Source organism: Symphalangus syndactylus, chromosome 19 (genome assembly GCF_028878055.3).
Source record: "Symphalangus syndactylus isolate Jambi chromosome 19, NHGRI_mSymSyn1-v2.1_pri, whole genome shotgun sequence".
In the NCBI taxonomy this organism is placed as follows: Eukaryota; Metazoa; Chordata; class Mammalia; order Primates; family Hylobatidae; genus Symphalangus; species Symphalangus syndactylus.
Window position 1 is genome coordinate 50,832,714 of NC_072434.2, and position 22,169 is coordinate 50,854,882.

At 41.0% G+C, this 22,169-nt stretch overlaps 1 protein-coding gene across 6 annotated transcripts in view; it reads right to left on the reverse strand.

Moving 5' to 3' along the window:
• PATJ (PATJ crumbs cell polarity complex component) overlaps positions 1-22,169 on the reverse strand; it is a 425,559-nt gene that overhangs the window by 272,914 nt on the left and 130,476 nt on the right. For all 6 annotated transcript variants that reach the window (XM_055235148.2, XM_055235146.2, XM_063613334.1 and 3 more), the window contains exons 21-22: positions 15,460-15,583; positions 6,071-6,242 (exon numbers count right to left, since the gene is read on the reverse strand). In XM_055235148.2, the coding sequence (XP_055091123.1) occupies positions 6,071-6,242; positions 15,460-15,583 (296 nt within the window). The remainder of the gene's footprint in view (positions 1-6,070; positions 6,243-15,459; positions 15,584-22,169) is intronic.

The following is a 22,169-nucleotide window of genomic DNA, read 5'->3' on the forward strand; positions in this document are numbered from 1 at the left end:
TACCTCTTGTCCTAATTGTTCACATTCGCCTTCATCTGCAGTGTGGGCCACCACTGCAACAGCACTGTAAGAACCTGGAAGTGTCACATGCTCGAGGCCATAGACTTCCACAAACACCCCCTTTTTTTCTGCCAACTCACACTCCAGAGTAGCCCTCTCTCTGAAATGCAAATATTCATTCTCTCCCTTTTCCTCCATCTCCTCCTGATGTTCTGAATTTACACGTAAGTTTTGGCAGTTTAATTCAAATGTAAACCTATTAAATATCCACCATTTATGTAGAAGACACTAAATGCCAAGTACTGTGTTGGGAGCTTAAAATATCACATTAACTTAGTTAATCCTTTACCCAACTATGACACCTAGCCTCCTATTTCTCCTCCCACTGTTCCTAACAAAGTGTCCAATACCTGAAGCCATTTCTACTCATTTGCATCCTATTACATCTATAACATGATTTTTTTTCCATTTTAAATATGTCTTTCTTCTAAAGTTCACCATCCTCCCAGACATCAGCCTCTGACACATTGCTTTACTGTGATTTGATCCTATTACATTTTTTTCTTTTGTTAATCAACAACCTCCTTGAGTGTTTTAATAAACCCAGCAACAATGAATACTACCCTGGGTATATGTCAGGGCCCATGAGCCTATCATTGTCACTGCCACCAACATCACTGCAAACCTTCTATTAAACGTTTACTATTGGCAAGGCTGCTATATTAAGCCTGTTAAATGCATCCTTTCCCAGCTTTATTGACTTTTATTTGACAAATAAAATTGTATAAATGTTTTACATGCACTTTAAAAAAAATAATAGGCCAGGTGCTATGGCTCACACTTGTAATCCCAGCACTTTGGGAGGCCAAGGTAGGAGGATTGCTTGAGGCCAGGAGTTTAGACCAGCCTGGGTAACATAGTGAGATCTTGTCTCTACAGAAAATAAAAAAATTAGCCAGTCATGGTGGCAGGTGCCTGTGATCCCAGCTACTTGGGAGGCTGAGGTGGGAGGATTGCTTGAACCTGGGAGGTCAAGGCTGCAGTGAGCTGTGATCACACCACTGCACTCCAGACTGGGTGACAAAGCAAGAACTTGTCTCAAAGAAGAAGAAGAAGAACAAGAAGAAGAAGAAGAAAAAAAAAACAATAAAAAATAGCGACCAAGTGTCACTGTGTTTGCCAGGCTGGAGTGCAGTGGTGTAATCATAGCTTGCTATAACCTCGAACTACTAGGCTTAAGAGATCCTCTCGCCTAGGCCCCCAGAGTAGTTAGGACTACAGGCATGCACCAACATATCAGGCTTACTTTTTATTTTTTTGTAGCAGCAGGTTTTCACTATGTTGCCCAGGCTCGTCTTGAACTCCTGGCCTCAAGCGATTCTCCCACCTTGGCCACATAAAGTGCTAGGATTACAGGCGTGAACCACCACGCCTGGCCTGTATGAATTCTTATTCAATCTACAGAACTACCTGCTTTACAGGTGAGAAAAGACAGATACAAAGGAAACCCTTTCAGGGTCATACAGGTATAAACAGCAGAAGAAAGACATGAACAGCACTCATAATACATCCACACCACAGACCTCCTAATGTCTGAGAAATACCCATGTGCCCCCAGGGGCACCCATAGGTCTTTAAACAGCCAAAAATAACAGAGATGAGGAAGAAAAAGACTGAAATCAGGCGAGGTCTGAAAACACGATCTCAAGTGACCTTAGGAACAAAGAAGGATAGAGTAGTCCCTTCCACTCAGCTAAGGTTTTGCTTTCTGCAGTTTTGCTTTCCTTGGTATCAGTTAGCTGCGGTCAACTGCAGTAATGGCAAAAATCTTAAATGGAAAATTTCAGAAATAAACAATTCATAGGTTTTAAACTGCGTGCCATTCAGAGTAACATGAAGAAATATCTTGCTGTCCAGCCCGGGATGTGAATCATTTCTTTGCCCAGCATATCCATACACTATATATGCTGCCTGCCCAGAAGTCACTCAGTAGCCATCTCAGTTATCAGATCAACTGCTGCAGTACTGATCTATTTGATTACTAGTTATTGTTGTTAATCTCTTACTGTATGTAATTTGTAAATTAAACTTCATCATAGGTATGTATGTACAGAAAAGACATAGTATATATAGGGCTTGGTGCTGTCTGTGGTTTCAGGCACCCAGTGGGGTTCTTGGAACATATCCCTTGAAGATAAGAAGGGACTACTGTGTTCTGAACCAGAACACCTGAATTCCTTCCACAGAATTATACCCTGCCTGCCCACAGTCCCCTTTCTAGAGATCTCTCCTTTCAAGGAGCACCTGACCTCTTAATACCAGTCCTACCTCCTAAGGTAAGGAGAAATTAGTGCAAAAGTGCACTGTAGATAAAACATCACAACCATTAGATACTTACCCTTGGTGCACTCACACGCACGTAGACACACAACTCTGCTGGGTCGTACACAAAAATTAATGCAAGGAAGAAACTGTAAAATACCATTTAGCACTTCATGACACCCTGATTATCTGAAAGACTATCATCTAAAATAATCTATGCATTCCTCAGGCAGGCTCCTGAGTGGCAATAAATATTCACCTATGAACCTAACTCCATGGGGCATACCCTTAAAGATTAAAAGAAGGAATATGATTTACAGGAACTCTTCTGGAACCTGCTGGGATTTAAATATACCCTAAATCTCCAATAGCAAAAGCCAAAAAAACAACTTTCAAGTGCAAGACTAATCTCCTAAGACAAGGTTAGGCTGGAGTCCTTAAATGCCCGTGCCTGCATAAGAAATCAGCTTGTCAAATACTCATTTTGAAAGAAAAAGCAATGGGATAAGAACAAAGTATATCTTCCCTCTCTGAAGCTGGGGTCAAATTGAGTAAGAACAACTGATGCTCCACTTCCTCTTCTGTCCAAGAAAGGAGGGGTGGACTTAGAAGTTTGCTTAGATCTTTTCTGATTCTTCACATTCTACAGTTACAATTCTACGGTTTAGAGAAGCAGTCTCATTTCTGCATTCTTCTGCCAGATTCAACTATTCACACTAAGCAAAAGAGAAATTTAAAAAACAATGGAAAAATAATTTGAACACTTTGGGAGGCTGAGGCAGGCAGATTGCCTAAGCCCAGGAGTTTCAGACCAGCCTGGCCAACATGGCGAAACACCATCTCTACGAAAAGAAAAAAAAAAAGTACAAAAATTAGCCATGCTTGGTGGCACATGCCTGTAGTCCCAGCTACTCAGGAGGCTGAGGTGGGAGGATGGTGTGAACCTGGGAAGCGGAGGTTGCAGTGAGCTGAGATGGTGCCACTGCACTCCAGCCTGGGCAACAGAGTAAGACCCTGTCTCAAAAATAAAAAGAAGAAAAAAATTTTGACTACATAAAAAGCCATAAAACACGTTTCTAACTTCTCCACTTCCAGGCATCTGTCCTAAGGAAACAAATCTATTGCTTATTTATCACTGTGCATTCCTCCAGAGGCTGCACCAGATATCACATTAGGAAATCGGGCTCAGCAGCACTCTCCCTCTGCACTCCGGCCTGGCTTTTGCAGAGTAGAAAAGCTGTTGGGCCTTTCTGTGTCCCTTCCTTCCACTCAGATATGGGGTATGCAGAAGCACAGAGAACAACTTTTGATGAAGTTTCTATCTAAAACTCTGGGTAAAATTTCAGGTTGCTGAACAGAGAAATGCACATCATCTAAATCTAAGACATCTCCCATGTCAACACAAAAATCACACTTGGATTAAGGTTTTAATAAAAACGTTTAAAGCCAATTAAGCCCACCCTATCTGTCATCCCTGTTATGTTTTGCCGAAAGCTACAACTCCTTTGTGCACTTCTTATCTCCCTACTCACAATGCCACACCTTTCTGGGTTTTCCTTCAAATGTGCTTCCTTTGTCACGCCGCACCCCAAGACCTGCCATGCACATCATCCATCATGCTGCATGGAATCTGCTAGAATTATAAACAAACCATCCACACCCTGACCTCTTCACTGAACGTTCTCTGAACTCTTCAACAGCTCTGGTTCTCTGCCAAGTATACCACACTCAAGTGGGTGAAGCTCATTCTCTCACTCCCTGGGGCATTGGAAAAAGAGGGTAAATATTTTTCAAAACTCCCTACCATAGGTGGTTACTCTCCTACCACTCTTTCAAAAGCTAATCTCTGCTCCAACACCTCTCCTTTTAATGCCCACTTTATTAGCACTTCATCACTCTTAGTAGTAAATAATCTTCTCCCTAAGTGACAGAAACAAACAACATCATCATTGGACAAGAATCTCTTTGGATTCCTGCTCTCAAGCTATAAAAAGTACCTACATCCAGACCTTCCTTTCCTTCCTGGCACCTATCTCAGTGGAGGAGGTAATCACCCCCTTTATGGCATCTGCATATTCCACAAGCAAAGAAAATTCTCTTCAGTTTGATATACATGTGAATGTAGTAATATATAATATAAATGTTGTATGTCTTATGTACATTTTATATATATATATATATATATATATATATATATATATGTTTCCCATTGCCTTGATACATTAACACCATCTAGTTATCTAAGTAACATGTATTCTTTTTTTTTTTTTTTTTTTGAGACAGGGTCTCGCTATGTCACCCAGGCTGGAGTGCAGTGGCACAATTATAGCTCCCTGCCGCGTCAACCTTCCAGCCTTAAACGGTCCTCCTACCTCAGCCTCCCTAGTAGTGGGGACTACAGGTGCATGCTATCACAACAAGCTAATTTTTTTTTGAGATGGGGTCTTGCTGTGTTGCCCAGGCTGGAGTGCAGTGGCACGATCTCAGCTCACTGCAACCTCTACCTCCCAGGTTCAAGTGATTCTCCCGCCTCAGCCACCAGAGTAGCTGGGGTTATAGGCGCACACCATCATGCCTGGCTAATTTTTGTATTTTTAGTAGAGACAAGGTTTCACAATGTTGGCCAGGCTAGTCTCGAACTCCTGACCTCAGGTGATCCACTCGCCTTGGCCTCCCAAAGTGCTGGGATTACAGGCATGAGCCACCAGGCCCAGCCCATAACCAAGATTTTCAAAACACTAGTCAGCTCTTTCTGTGTCCAATTTTTAACCTTGTGTTCAATTCTCAATACACTACTCTCTGAATTCTACTCTACTGACAATGCTCTGTGCTTACCAAGGGCATCCATGCGGCCAAGCCCCGGGAAAACTTCTCTGTCTACACTGACCTTACTAGCATGTGAACATAGTCTGTGAGGACCCTTTTGTTAAAATGTTCTCTTCCTTTGATTTCTAAGCCAACGTCTAGTTCTCTAATTTTCTCCTACCTTTTGTTCATTCCAGCTCACCCCTTTCTTCCTCTGTTCATGCCTTAAGTATTGCTCTTTTCCAGGACTCCAATCTTGACCCTATGCTTGCCTTATTGTTTAAGCTTCGTGTTGATGACCATTCAAATCCAAGAGTTTCACCTACGCTTAATCTTGCTCCCAATTACCCATGTCCAGACAGACCTCAACATTAATTCCCAGACCCACATATCTAATTGATTCCATTTAACTTTGTTGTTCTATGGCTACTTTAACCCTCAACATGTTCCAAACTGAACTCATCATTTTCCCTTCCAACCCATTCATGCTCCTATATTATATTGAAGCACTAATTTCTCATATCCATCTAGTTTTCTATTCCAAAAACACAAGTCATCCTCAACTACCTCCTTTTACACTCAACATGTAACGAGTCAAAGGATTCCTGTAGATTTCCTCACTCTTAAATTGGTCTTCTTTTAATTTGTCCTCAAGTGCATTTGCTTGAGTTGTTAAAATAAACTCTGAATTAACCTCCCATTCTCTAAGCAAATACTCTATGTAATCCATTTTGTGCACAACTGCAAGATACAAAATTGTATATATGGCAAAATTTTAAGTATATGAAATTCTCATAGTAATTGTCAAATACAGTGAATTTCATTCATAATATTTTTCTGTATTTTCCAAACATTCTACCAACATCATGCATTTTTTAAGCAAAAAAAAAAACAACAACAACACTATTTTATAATGTGACAACAAAGAGAAATGATATCATACCATGTATCAGTGGCATATCTAGAAGACAACATTCCTGTGTATGCTGAGGCCTTGGAAATAACTCGCGTCGCTTGGTGTTGATATAAAGGCAAGTCTTCTTGTTCCCTACTTTGAGCCACAGCAGGAAGGTCAATGAGCAAGCTAGGACCTTGGACATCATTCGGGATCACGCCTGAAGAGCAAATCCAGATGACAGTGAACACAAGAGGCACTCACTCTCCTTCAGTCATTCAACAACTAGGCATGGGCACCTACCATGGGAGGGGACTCTTCCAGGTAGGAGACTGAAAATATTAAAGTAAATAAATAAAGGCTTTAATATATCAGATGATGATAAGTACAATGGTGAAAAATAAAGAAGGAAGGAATATAGGAATTGTTCAACAGAAGTCGGTTACAATTTTCAGTGGTCTCACTGAAAAAAATGACATTTATGCAATATTAATATTACTAAAAAATCTAATCTTACTACACATTTTCTGTTATCAACTTAAGCTTTCCTAATAAGTACTCTGACATTTCACTGATTAAAAAAAAAAAAAACCTCCACAGAATAATAAATAAACCATATTAAATCACTTCTATTTTTAAAAGGGCTTTGTTTATAAATTTCAGAATTCTTTCACATTCTTTTTTTTTTTTTTTTTTTTTTAAAGAGACGGAGTCTCTCTCTGTTGCCCAGGCTGGAGTGCAGGAGTGCAGTGGCGTGATCTTGGCTCACTGCAACCTCCGCCTCCTGGATTCATGCAATTCTCCCTGCCCCAGCCTCCTGAGTAGCTGTGACTACAGGTGTGGTGTTGCATGCAAAAATACAATAATTTTTGTATTTTTAGTAGAGACAGGGTTTCGTCATGTTGGCCAGGCTGGTCTCGAACTCCTGACCTCAGGTGATCCACCTGCCTCAGCCTCCCAAAGTGCTGAGATTACAGGCGTGAGCTGCCACATCTGGCCTATACTTGTTCATTTAATTCTCACATCAAACTATGAGTTAGAAAGAAAAGACACTATCAACCATATTTTATAGACAGGAAAACTGAGGTTAAGAAATTTTGCCAAATTTTACCAGCAGGTAAAGGGTACAGATTGCCATAATTTATTTAAATATTTACAACAAACTTCCTAACAATTAATTTTGATTTCTACTTAGAAAGGTTCACATAAGAAGCTTGAGAAGTATGGTGGGGACAACATTTTTCGACTTTACTTCTTATATTCTTCCCTAGTTGTCGGTAGCATATTATACAATTATCATGTTAAGAAATTAAAAGCTAGTATTTTCTCCTTATATTTGCCCAAATAAACTAAAGAAAGCTCCTTTAGTCTCACCCACCACAATAGATCATATGTTGATACATGTATATATAGTAAGCACAGTATAACTGTCATATATAGACATGTGTGTGGGTATGTCCACATATATTGTCTATACACATCCTCACACACACACTATAAAAAGATAATGCATAAGGTATAATATATAGGATTCAACACCACGGTTATCTATGGACAGGAAGCTAAGCTGTGTTATAATGGTTTATTGTTTAAAAACAGAATATTGGCCAGGCGCAGGTGCTCATGCCTGTAAACCCAGCACTCTGGGAGATTGAGGCAGATGGACTCCTTGAGCCCAACAATTCAAGACCAGCTTGGGCAACACGGTGAAACTCCATTAGCCAGGCTTGTGGGAGCATGCCTGTAATCTCAGCTACTCGGGAGGCTGAAGCAGGAAGATCACTAGAGTCCAACAGGATGATCATAGTGAGGAGTGATGTCGCCACTGTACTCTAGCCTGGGCAACAGAGTGAGACCTTGTATCAAAAACAGAAACAAAAGGAAAAAGAAACCCAGAAGATTTGGGGTTGAGGGAGAAAGCTGAGATGACCCAGTGATGAGGGTAGACAAGTAGCGTTTCATACAAACTGGAAAAATTTGGAAGACTATAAACCAAATCGCGATTACCTCTGCAGACAATTTTTTATTTCTACTTTTTGTTTATCTTATTTATCCTCCAGGAACACACTTAATTGTTTTTTGTCACCAAGCAAATAACCTCCTTAAGAACTTTGCACATCTTGTTCTCTCAGCCATATCCCAAATGTTTTCACACAGGGCTGGCTTACTTTACTCACGTGTCAGTCAAATGTTACCTTACTAATACAGTCAGCCGGACCACTCCATATAAAATAGGCCTCCTCCTCAAACATTCTCTATTTCTTTTTACTGCTTTATTTTCCCTCATGAACCCTATCATATTATACATTAATTTGTTATTGTCTGCCCCTACCAGAACGTGGGCCGACTTTATTTTGTTCACTGCTCCATTCTCATGACCCCCAGAGCAGCGCTCTTATACAGAAAGCACCTAGCAAATATTTCTGAACAAGTAAATACGGTACTTGCTTAATACACCAACCAACAATGAGTTTTTAAGTTTAAAAAATAATGAGTGTACTGTTTTCTGAAGTAGAAAAACAAAGAAATCTACAGCTAATGTTATGATTAGAATGGAAGTCGCATCTATTGTGCATCCCACGGTCCATTCTATACATAACAAGTGTATCTTTGATAATCTCGTAAAGGAGCTTTGAGACTTCTGATTAAACACCTTCAGTGACTTGGGAATGCCATTTATTCAAATGATATAAATGGGGAGCCTAAAATAATTGTGCTTAATCAAACAAGGTAAATGGAGAGCCTAAAGACTGGGCTGGGTGCGGTAGCTCACACCTGTAATCCCAGCACTTTGGAAGGCCGAGGTGGGTGGATCACCTGAGGTCAAGAGTTCGAGACCAGCCTAGACAACATGGCGAAACCCCGTCTCTACTAAAAATACAAAAATTAGCCAGGTGTGGTGACACACACCTGTAATCCCAGCTACTCGGGAGGCTGAGGCAGGAGAATCATTTGAACCCAGGAGGTGGAAGTTGCAGTGAGCCAAGATTGTGCCACTGCACTCCAGCCTGAGTGACCAAGCAAGACCTTGTTTGAGCTTTAAGTCATATTTTAATCACACAATGTGTGATATTTTAAAATGTTTTTCCTTCCAAGAACACAGTGTTCAAAGAAATACATTGCAGGAAAAACTGTTCTGGCCAGCACAGTGGCTTACGCCTGTAATCCCAACACTTCGGGAGGCCAAGGCAGGCGATCACTTGAGGTCAGGAGTTCAAGACCAGCCTGGCCAACATGATGAAACCCTGTCTCTACTAAAAATATAAAAATCAGCTGTATGTGGTGGCACACACCTGTAATCTCAGCTACTCAGGTGGCTGAGGCACGAGAATCTCTTGAACCTGGGAGGCGGAGGTTGCATTGAGCCGAGATCACACCACTGCACTTCCAGGCTGAGCGACAGAGCAAGACTCTGTCTAAAAAAAAAACAACAACTGTTTTAACTGTGGTTCATGGATCCTGTGAAGCTGCCCCCATAGGCCCCAGGATAAGGCTTCTGAGCAGCCAGGTCAAATTCAGGGTCCTCCCCAGCACACAGGGTCCCCACAGCTGGGCTCTCCTGAATGTCTCCGCTACCTGCCTTATGTATTCTTCACTCTGCACTGAGCTGTTTTGCTAAACTCTTCCAAACATGATGCTTTTCTCTGTCTGTAATTCTAGAAAATAGAGAACAACAAATAGTGCCTTAGGTTTCCCAATGCATTGCACAGTACCTTATAGATAGATTTTATTTTATTTTTGAGACAAGGTCTCGCTTGGTCACCCAGGCTGGAGTGCAGTGCTGCAATCTCGGCTCACTGCAACCTCTGCCTCCCAGGTCCAAGTGATTCTCCTGCCTCAGGCACCTGAGTAGCTGAGATTACAGGTGTGTGCCATCATGCCCGGCTAATTTTTGTATTTTTAGTAGAGACAGGGTTTCGTCATGTTGGCCAGGCTGGTCTTGAATTCCTGACCTCAAGTGATCTGCCCGCTTTGGCCTCCCAAAGTGTTGGGATTACAAGCATGAGCCACCGTGCTGACCAAAACAGTTTTTCCTGCAATGTATTTCTTTGAACACTGTGTTCTCGGAAGAAAAAATATTTAAAATATCACACATTATGTGATTAAAGTATGACTGAAAGCTCAAACATGTGTAAGATGATAAAATACTATTGTACTGGGTTGAGTAATAATAACATAGCTTTTATCCAAATGATAAGAAATCAAGTGTATGCTCTTATCAAGATTGTGGACATCTATTTTTTGGTTTGCATACCTTCTATGGATTTAAAAAATATCTGGTGGAGCTTAACCTAGAAAATGTAACAAAGAAAAAAGTTCTAATGCACCTTCCATATTTTGTTTTGTTTCCCATCAAATAAATGTGAGAAGACACAAAACCTTAAGTATTTTACTTCTTTGACTAATGGGGGAAGAAGCTGAAGCTACAAAAATACCTTTAAGTGTATCCAACATTCTGTGGCTGCTCTTCATTCACGCATTCACAAATTCACTTAACAAATGTTTATAGAGCACCCACTACTTGCCAGGAACTATTCTAGGCATTAGAGATAGCTAAGTGTATAAAACTGATAAAGTTCCTATTCTTGGGAGCTAGCATTCTAGTGGAGAGAGATACAGAATGAACACAGCATGATTTCAGGACATGGTAAGTTCTAAGAAGGAAAATAAGGCAACAGGTAGGAACAGAAAGAAACAGGTGAGTAGCTGGTCGGGTGTGGTGGCTCATGCCTGCAATCCCAGTATTTTGGGAGGCTGAGGCGGATGGATCACTTGAGACCAGCCTGGCCAGCATGATGAAACCCCATCTCTACTAAAAATACAAAATTAGCCAGGTGTGGTGGCGTGTGCCTGTAATCCCAGCTACTCAGGAGGCTGAGGCAGGAGAATAGCTTGAACTCGGGAGGAGGAGGTTGCAGTGTGCCAAGATCACACCACTGCACTCCAGCCTGGGTGACAGAGTGAGACTCTGCCTAAAAAGAAAAAGAAAAAAAAAAATAGATGGAGTAGTTAAAAACCTGGATGGTGATAGGGAATCAGTCCCATAAAAATCTACAATACCACTCTAGGTAGGAGGAACAGCATAAGGAGGAGGCTTGATGAAAAAGATGGAATTTTACCAATATTTTGATTTGCCACTACAAAAAGCACTGTTGCTTAGCAATATACCAAGCAAAAGAATGCGACCCAGAAGTAGTTGGGCTCCAAAAAAAAAAGGAAAATTCTAAAACCCTAAGTCCTGTGAGCCTTATTTGTTCTTCTCACCATACTGGAGAACTCTGCAATGATAGGAAAACCAAATTACAAACAACGTCTCTCCCATCTTAGAAGTGGGCAGCTAGGTTTTGGGTCCAAACAGCACAGCTTCGAACTTTTCTTCTTTTTAAATATTTTATCTTATTTGATGGAGGCCTTCGTTCTAGATCGTCAGGGTCACTTTGGATCTTAGCTCTGTCATCCAACATACTGACAATCCTTCCCAATTTCCTGGAATGTGTGAATTTATCCAACATGCCATCTGCGCCATTACCCCATTTCCCGAGAAAAAGAATAACTAAGGCAACTTGTGCATAGAGTCCTATGGCCTATGTTAGAGACCTGTACCTTTGCAGGCATAAACCCATTAATCACTCATAGGATATACCCCAGTAATTCATTATAAATTATCAGCCAATTGTTTTTGTCATGTTTATAAGAATATGATGAATTGTGCATCAAATGTCTTCCTTAAGTCCATAAATTTGGCCAGGCGCGGTGGCTCACGCCTGTAATCCCAACACTTTGGTGGGTGGATCACGAGGTCAGGAGTTCAAGACCAGCCTGGCCAACATGGTGAAACCCTGTCTCTACTAAAAATACAAAAGAATTAGCCAGGCGTGGTGGCACATGCCTGTAATCCCAGCTACTCAGGAGGCTGAGGCAGGAGAATCACTTGAACCTGGGAGGAGGAGGTTGCAGTGAGCCGATATTGTGCCACTGCACTCCAGCATGGGTGACAGAGTGAGACTCTGTCTCAAAAAAAAAAAAAAAATCCACAAGTTCATAGTATATTTGGGGTACTTGCCTTAGTAGAAAATCATAAATGACCTCTGACTAAGCATGTAGATACTCTTTTAAAACTTTTTTTTAAATAGAGATGGGGTCTTCCTATGTTGCCCAGGCTGGTCTCGAACTTCTGGACTCAGGTGATCCTCCTGCCTTGGCCTCCCAAAGTGCTAGAATTGCAGGTATGAGCCACCACACCCAGCCTAAAACTTTTCCTATAATCATCACCGAAACTCTTTCCATGCATTCATCTTGAACAAATTTTCTGGTAAACTCACTACCACTTCTGCTTTTTATTTCATCTAGAAACTTTGGAATCAGGGTCCAATCAGTTGGCAATGTTGCAGATATAGGGTGAAAATGCTGTCATGCTCAGGTGGGATTAACGGAAGTCTCAGTTACCTTTCCCCCATCCTCATACTCCCCTTTGCTCCCATCCATGAAGGCCTCCATTCCCACATGACAATCAAAGCACCGTCCCACTGTTCCAGCTTTGCTGATGTCTGCCTCCCCCACACTGAGGAGGAAAGACCAGGGCAGGACTGGTGCTCAGGCAGGAATGGCCTAAAACCAGAGTTTTCAGAACAGGAAACTGGTTCTATTTACAGAGCTATGTCCCATCCAGCTACACTGGAAAAAACCGTCTGTTAAACTACACCACTAAGTTGCATAGGTTGGTGCAGTTTAAAACTTCATGAATTGCTCCACACAAAGGCTACCTGTGCCCTCTGCCCCACTGCCTCCTCCATGGACCCTGTCAGTGCACAGGCACACACTTCTCACCTGTCACAGCACTTCACACAGTTACACTTTACAGAGCTGTCCACCAAGTGCACAGAGAAACCCAGGAGCCCATGAAAAAGACTGAGTCCTGTAGGGCCTCTGTAGTCAGGTAATGGTCATAACAGGGGTACAGAGGTTAGAAAAACAGGGAGATTTTTAAAAAATAAATGCTCTAGGATTTAAGTTGTATCCATTCTCACACTGCCATAAAGAACTACTGGCGACTGGGTAATTTATAAAGAAAACATGTTTAATTGACTCACAGTTCCACAGGCTGTACAAGAGTCATGGCTAGGAAGGCCTCAGGAAACTTACAATCATGGCAGAAGGGTGAAGGGGAAGCATGCACGTCTTCACATGGCAGTAGGAGAGAAAGCATGTGCAAAGGGGGAAGCGCCACACACTTTTAAACCATCAGATCTCTTGAAAATTCACTCACTATCATGAGAACAGATGGGGGAAATCTGCTCTCATGATACAATCACCTCCTACCAAGTCCCTTCCCCAATACTGGGAATTATGATTCAACATGAGATTTGAGTGGGGACACAGAGCCAAACCATATCAGAAGTTAATGCTTATAGGAGAGGAATGGGGGAAATTTTCTAAAGGTCTACATTTGGTGAGATGCAAGAATGGAATAACAAAATAAAGGCACGGAGAATCCAAAGTAGAGAAGAGATCGGGTTACTACACAACTTAGCAACCGAAAAAAAAAAAGCAATGAACTCATATGCTGTTGAATAACCACGTGAGCAGTACATCATTTCCTCATTCAATAAATATTTCTTGAGCACCTACTATGCGAATATAATCAGATACAGTCCTCAACCTCCTGAAGCTTAGTGTGTAGTAAGAGACAGGCCTGCAAGTAAGCATATGCACTGAGTCTTGACAATAACACAAAATCATCTTGGATTTGCAAATGGCACAACCCAGTCTTCGAGCAAAGACTGGGAAACAGAACTACCTTCTGTCTGAAATCTTCCAAAATCTTGTAACACTAAGTGTATTACTCACTGCAATAATGTCAATAATTACATTATTAATTATGCAAATTTAAATGTTTAGTTTTATAACCCATGAAGAGTATATGCTTTTTAAAGATACATAATTTTGGATTAACCAAAAGGTCAAGAATATCCCTTTACACCAGAGCTCTCAACGATGACTTCTAAATTCATTGTTCTGTAGATACATCTAAGATTGCCTCTTATTCCACTGCTCCTCCACCCAAACCCAGCCCATATAGCTAGTCTATTTCTTTTGATCTTGACAGTATAAACCAGTGGTTTATACGGCATACATGTGGCAACATCTGGAGACATTTTGATTTTCATCATGACTGGGAGACGGTGTGCCACTGGCATCTAGGGTTAGAAGACAGGGACGCTGCTAAGCATCCTACAATGCACAGGGTACCGCACCCCCACCAAAAGACTCATCTGGTCCAAAATGGTGCTAAGTTTGCTATAGTATTAATAGTAATGAAACAGATATGGTCTATTTATTCATTTACTCAAACATTTGTGCTATAAATCTACTCCAACTATTTAATAGAGAACTATAAGAAATGTGGTGAATTTTAGAAAGCAATATACCTGGAGAGTTTTATTTTGGGAAGTCCCATTTTTCTCCTAGTCATGGTCTTGAAAACTTGGGTAGATTCATCTAATCTTAGATATTTAAAACTAAGTATTCATACTCTGTCTTTTTTTTCCAAGCTCTGTTTTGACCCACAGGAAACTGTATGTTATCATCTCAGAGATGCCTTCAATTTTTACCCTTAAGTATTCCATTTTTTAGAATTTACTTAATAGAATCCTAATCTCATATAAAACTGTTACATCACTTTCTACAGCCCTCTCTCCCCTTACAACATATTACTATACAACACAGAGAAAGACTTATAAGTAGTCATAACAAGTGAAGGACAGCATAAATCCTCAACAATGGCTCTATAAATCCCAGTGCTATGAAAGCATTTAACAATCTCCCTAGGGATGTCAATTTTATAATGACATTCAATATTTTAGTGTTAGATGAAGAAAAATTCTTTTTTAAAGTCAACTTTTCAAACATATCTAAGAATCGATACTGAGGGGCAGCAGGGAGAGACACTATACTTTTAGAATTCTTTAATGGAAACTAAGTTATTAATGTACTAAAATTGACTGTAATATATGGCTATAAAAATGTTTCATAAATGTTTAAAATATGCCTCTCTTTATTAATATTTAACAGTCCCATTAAATGAGCTAGCAATATTACTTAAGAGCATCAGAGATTTTAATATATATTAGTAGAGACTTATTTCAGATTTGGCGTAAGGTTCTAGTCTGAGCTGCAATCCATACTGCTAATAAAATGCAACATGAGGAAGAGAAAATGTAGCCGTCTCAAAAAACAGAATCTGAAAACTCTAAGTTGAAATCTGAGGCATGTTTATTCTTTCAGGTAATTCTAAAGCAGAGTAATTATTAAGCAGATGTAAACTCAAAACATCATAATGAATAAAAATATGACAGTGAAATTCACGTATACAAACGTAAAACTGAAAGCTTGCAAAATAATGTAATTTGTGTTTATGAGAAACAAAAGTCACAAACCTAAATCCAGACTAGTTTTTGCTAATGAATTAAGATTTTCCAGGTCGTCAAATCTGCCTTGTTGACTGTTTCCTTCAGTTGATGGTACAGATGGTAGGGACTCCATGACAAAATTTTCTTTCATCTTGAGAGGAAGAAAAATAGAAATGCATTAGTACTTTAAGAAAAAAAATGTATTACTGTACAGTTGATCAAGCCAAATAATAATGATAGTGGAAAACTGGCCTTGCAAACAGGCCTTCTCAAGTAATGGTTTATACTGTGGTAAGCAGTAACAAATGCTGGTAACAATATCTGCAAGAGTATAGGCTAGTAAAATCTGTTTATTCCAAAACTTAGATTTTTAACCAAAAAAACTGTTTTACAAGCATTAATAAGTGGATTTAAATAAACATTTACCAAAGTAGAGGAATAAAAGATCTATCAAGTCAAGCAAGGTCAATTGCTGATACACACAGCCTCCTGGATTGTGTTGCTCTGATATCTACAAATAAATAGCTTCCTTGCTGACTCCGAAATATGTGATAAATTTTCATATCTATAAGCGTTTGTTAGCACTCTTATCTGCCTGGTGAATACCTAGTTACCAAACCTAAAACCCAAAACCTACAGATAAGTGCTGTCGGTAGCTTAACTGCATTTTCCTCCCATCTTGCTTTTATATACATGTTTTTTATGGTTTTCCAAAGTCACAATCTTCCAGAATGCTAAAATATTTATGTTCCCCCTGACCCTGCAAATTCATATGTTAAAATCCTAACCCTCAAGGTGAAGATATTTAGAAGTGGGGACTTTTGTGGGGTGATAGAGTTATGAGGGCAGAGCCCTGGTGAATGGGATTAGTAGTGCCTTTATAAAATAGGCTCAAGGGGCCAGGTGCGGTGGCTCACACCTGTAATCCCAACACTTTGGGAGGCCGAGGCAGGTGGATCACTTGAACCAGGCATTTGAGACCAGCCCAGCTACCATGGGGAAACCCTGTCTCTACTAAAAATACAAAAATTAGCCAGGCATGGTGGTGCATGGCTGTAATCCCAGCTACTTGGGAGGCTGAGGAGAATTGCTTGAATCTGGGAGGCAGAAGTTGCAGTGAGCTGAGAACAGGCCATTGCACTCCAGCCTGAGTGACAGAGAGAGAGGCACTGTCTCAAAAATAAATAAATAAATAAAATAGGCCCAAGGGAACTCATTCCACTCTTCCACCCTGTGAGGACACAGCTAAAGGATGATATTTATGAACCAGAAAGGGGGCCCTCACTGATGCAGAATTTTTTGCTCCTTAACTCAGCTAATCTGGGTTCTTGTCTCACAATCAGGAAGAATTAGGCACACGGACACATTGAAGAGTGAGGAGGGTGGAATTTTTAAGCAAAAAGAAAGCTCTCAGCAAAGAGAGGGGGTCCTGCAAGCGGGTTTTCACATCCCAAATTGCATACCTGGGCCACCACACACCAGCTGAAGAGGCCAGGCTCCTCCCCTGCATAAGACACAAATTCCTGGTGGCTCCACCCCATTCCCCCCAGTGCATGGGTCTCCAGCCTGCTGCGGGCATGCCTAGGCAAACTCCCTGTGCAGGTTCCCTTATCTGTATAAAACATCTGGTGTAAACACTTGTGGGGTAGCTCAGAGATTCTCCAGAGACCCTTCCCAATCTGCCCAGGCCTTTGCCCACCTCCTGCCTCTAACATCACCAGACACCAAATGTGTGGACACCTTCATCTTCGACTTCCCAGCCTTTATAACTGTGAGAAATAAATTTGTTTTGTTTATAAGCTACCCAGTTAATGGTATCTTGTTATATCAGGCCACACAGACTAAGATAGAAAACATTGTATTTTCACTTTAAGTATCTTTTTATATTTTAAAAAATTTTATGGCCAGGTGCAGTGGCTTATGCCTGTAATCCCAGCACTTTGGGAGGCCGAAATGGGTAGATCACTTGAGGCCAGGAGTTTGAGACGAGCTGGTCAATATGGCGAAACCCCACCTCTACAAAAAAATTACAAAAATTAGCCAGGCTTGGCGGTGTGTGCCTGCAGTCCCAGCTACTCAGGAGGCTGAGGTGGGAAGATAGCCTGAGCCTGGGAGGGTGAGGCTGCAGTGAGCTGTGATCATGACACTCCAGCCTGGGCAAAAGAGTGAGACCCTGTCTCTAAAATAAATAAATAAATAATAAAAATAAGAAATTTTATCAGTACAAATTTAAATGACTATTTTATAGCCACCTTAGGGATGTACCATAATTCATTTAAGGTGAACAACACTACGTTATTCTTTATTGCTGGAATTTTGGTTGTTCAAAACAAAATGTGAATTTAGTTTTGAAAATGGTCTACTTTTTCTGTAAAGTAGTCAGACTTCAGTGATTAGAGAAGGATCATTCATAAGCCAGTATACAAAATACTTTCAGCTTTCCAAAGTAGATTATGAATTTGGTAATGCTGGGCAAGGTGGCAGAGCCCCAGCAACAGAAAGTGATTGGCAGGCAGGTAGTAAAGAGAATTTACTGACAACAGCACAGGCTCGAAAAGTCAAGTTTTATTAGACAGAAAGAACACTGCAGTGGGGCGCTTCAGTAAGAGAGGACTGAGTGGGCCTCCATGGATTTTCCTTAGGGGTATTTATAGACCTTAAAGCAGGAGCGTAAGGGTAATTTGGACCCTGTTAGTTTTGCAGGTCATGATAGATGATTACATTTGTAGACATGTTGGTGCCTTGATGTCAGCAAAGGCTGCACAATGAGTTTCGATATGCATGCATTCAGGAGGTATATAGAAATTCTAGCTACTTATAAATTTTTGGGAAAGCAGCCTGGTAACCAGATGCTGGCTTTAGATAAGAGGGAAGTCTAATTGCTTCTAAATTCCTCAGATAAGGAGTTTTGCCTCTGGATGGCCTGCTTGATGACCACCAGGTGATCTTTGCTCTCTTCATTATACATCTAAATTCCTCAGATAAGGAGTTTTGCCTCTAGATGATCTGCTTGATGGTCACCAGGTGATTTTTGCTCACCTCAGGTAAGTATGTAACTATATCAGATACCTAATGGAGCCTAAGGAACATAGAATTCAACTCAAATATTAAATAGTGGTAAGAAAGGGGATCTAACTACATAGTTGCCTAGAATAAGATAAGCAAGAACTTCCTACAGAAAAGAGTGAGGATTTGGAAGGAACTGAGCAGTTAAAAAGAAGGTTGTTATTTGGGGCCATTTGGACTTTTTAAACAAAGTTAATGGTAATTCTGTTAGCAAATGAAGAAGAAGAGAATTGATATCCAAATCTGGGATTTCAATACGCTGGGTATGATAGTGAGATCTTTATAAATATGAATTTCTGGCTGGGAGCAGTGGCTCAAGCCTGTAATCCCAGCACTTTGGGAGGCAGAGGTGGGTGGATCACTTGAGGTCGGGAGTTCAAGACCAGCCTGGCCAATGTGGTGAAACCCCATCTCTACTAAAAAATGCAAAAATTAGCTGGGCGTGGTGGTGGGCGCCTGTAATACCAGCTACTCGGAAGGCCGAGGTAGGAGAATTGCTTGAACCCAGGAGACGGAGGTGGCAGTGAGCCGAGATCACACCACTGCACTCCAGCTTGGGTGACAGAGTGAGATTCTACCTCAAAAAAAAAAAAAAAAAAAAAAAAATATATATATATATATATATATATATATATATATACCAAAAATTATCCAGGCATGGTGGCACATGCCTGTAATCCCACCCACTTGGGAGGCTGAAGCAGGAGAATTGCTTGAACCCAGATGGCAGAGGTTGCGGTGAGCCAAGATTGCACCATTGCAGTTCAGCCTGGGCAACAAGAGCGAAACTGTATCTCAAAAAAATAAAAAATAAATAAACATGAATTTCTTTTTTCTGGGTTTTTTTTTTTAATAGAGAAGATTTTTTTTCTAAAAAGAGAAGAAAATAAGAACATAGAATTATTCTTAGGTAAATAACCCTCAGGCAAAAACAAACAAACAAACAAAAAAACCAAATCTTTAAAAAATGGACAAAGGACTTGAACAGATATTTCTCTAAAGAATACATAACGATGGCCAAGTAAGCACATGAAAGGATGCTCAATATCACTAATTGTTAGGGTAATGCAAAACAAAACATAAGATAGCACTTTATACTCCTAAGAAGCAAACAAAAAGCCAACAAACAAGTGTTGGAGAGCCTGTGGAGAAATTTGAAACCTTGTGCTTCGCTAATGGAAATATAAACTGGTGCAGCTGCTTGTTGTAGAAAACAGTATAGCTCCCCAAAAATTAAATATAGAATTAGCATATGATCCAGCAATTCCACTGCTGAGTATATACTAAAAAGAACTGAAAGCCGGGATTTCAACAGATATTTATATACCGATGTTCATAACAGCATTATCTGCAATGGTCAAAGGTAGAAACAACCTAAATATCCATCAACAGATGAATGGAAAAACAAAATGTGGTATATATGGTGGGGACCTATAGGAACCTCAGAGTTGGTATTGATAGTGACAGGAGGCAGAGAAATTTAAGGGCAGGTCCCTGACAAAACCCCACCCTCAAGCCTAAAACCATGGCCCAAACTGAGAACTTCTATCCATGTTTTCCAGCTCAAATGTTACCTTTTCCTAAACCACCTATGCCTTCACCCCACCCCATCCTGTGCCTATAAAGACCCTAGACTCAGCTGGCAGAGAGAAGAAGCAGCTGGATGTCAGGGACTACAGCTGGACATCAGAGAGAAGCAGCTTGACTTTAGAGGGACAGCTTGACGGTGAAACTTTGGAGAAGAATCCAGCCGGAGATGGTTGGACTTCTGGGGAAGATTACCTACCCACCTCCCCATCTCCTTTGCAGCTCCCCTTCCCACTGAGAGCCACTTTATTGGCAATAAAATCCCCTCATTTACCATCCTTCAATTCGTTCGTGCAGCCTCATTTTTCCTGGATACCAGAAAGAGCTCAGGAACCGCAAGAGTGGATACGAAAGGCTGTCACACTGGCCCTTTGCCCTCACTGGCAGAGGGCAGCCACCTCACGTGAAAAGGCAGAGGGCCCACTGAACTGTTAACACTTAAGCTGTCCACAGATGGCAGAGCTAAAAGATCACTGTAACACGCCCTTTGGGGCTTCGGGGGTCGCAGGCACCTCCCCTAGATGCTGCCGCTGGACCTGCACAGAATTTGCTCCTGCCAGTACCCAAAAGCGCTTGCCCAGGCTCCTGCACCTGCTCACCTGAGCACTCCCCTCCCATGAGGGGTGAACGCCGCAGGTCTGAGTGGAGTTTACCCTTGCCAGCGCCAAAGCAGTCAGCTGGTTCCCGCATGCATGTACTCCAGTTCCCACCTTGTTCGCTCACACACTCCCTCCCTCGAGGAGAGCGGTGGGCTGAGTAAACAGGGCACCTCTGTCACAAGTCCCACAAAGGGGTCGGGGGGCTATCCGGCTTCAGTATGAAGATTATTATAAACTAAAGATATTTTAGATTTAACAGATGCAGAAAAAAGACTTCTCAGCGCTTCCCTTTTGTGACTAAGCAGCAAGTTCTAGGAAATTAGGCTATCAAACATTCCCTCTTGAGGTGGGTCGACCCCCAGGAAGATTGAGAGTAAGCCTACTATAAATGCCCTCTTGAGGAATGGCAATAAGCAAACAGAAGGATCAGTGGCCCTGCATTTAAAAAATTATCAACATCATCGAAAATGTTATCTCCATTTGTTCTCCTAAAAACCCATTTGTCTTTCCTAAACAAACCTAGTTGTTCTTCTCATAGAAGCTTTCTCTGTCCTCCCTTTCCCCATAAGTTACATATGTAAGCTCTAACTTCAATCACTTAGTGAGCTTGCTGCTTCTTTTGTTGCGTTCATATGTGTATAAATAAACCTTTATTCTCCTGTTAATGCCTTCTGTCAGTTTAATTTGCATTCTCCCAGGCATGAAATAGAGGGTAGAGAAGAAGTTTTTTCTCTGAGACATATATCTATAAGGAAATATTTTATTCAACTTTTTTTTTTTTTTGGGACAGAGTCTCTCTCTGTTGCCCAGGCTGGAGTGCAGTGGCACAATCTCGGTTCACTGCAACCTCTGCCTTCCAGTTTGAAGTGATTCTCCTGGCTCAGCCTCCTTGAGTAGCTGGAACCACAGGCATGCGCCACCATGCCTGGCTAATTTTTCTATTTTTAGTAGAGATGGGGTTTCACCATCTTAGCCAGGCTGGTCTTGAATTCCTGACCTCAAGTGATCCACCCACTTTGGCCTCCCAAAGTGCTAGGATCACAGGCATGAGCCACCATGCCCGGCCTATTCAACTTCAAAAAGGGAGGAAATTCTGACATATTCTACAACATGGATGAATCTTAAAGACATTATACTAAGTGAAAGAGCCAGACACAAAAGAAAAATATTGTACCATTCCACTTTTTTCAGTTGCTTTAGTATAGTCAAATTCTTAGAGATAGAAAATAAAACAGTGGTTGGTTGGCAGGGGATAGAGAGAGAGGAGAAAGATCAGATTATTGTTTAATGAGTAGAGTTTCAGTGTGGGATGATAAGAAGATCTGTAGCGATATGGTGGCCATGTTTACACAAAAATGTGCATGTACTTAATGCCACTGAACTATATACCTAAAAATGATTAAAATGGTAAATTGTGTGTTGTGTGTATTTTACTATAACTAAAAAAAACCCAGATCTATATTCCTTTAGTGTTTTTACTCTTCA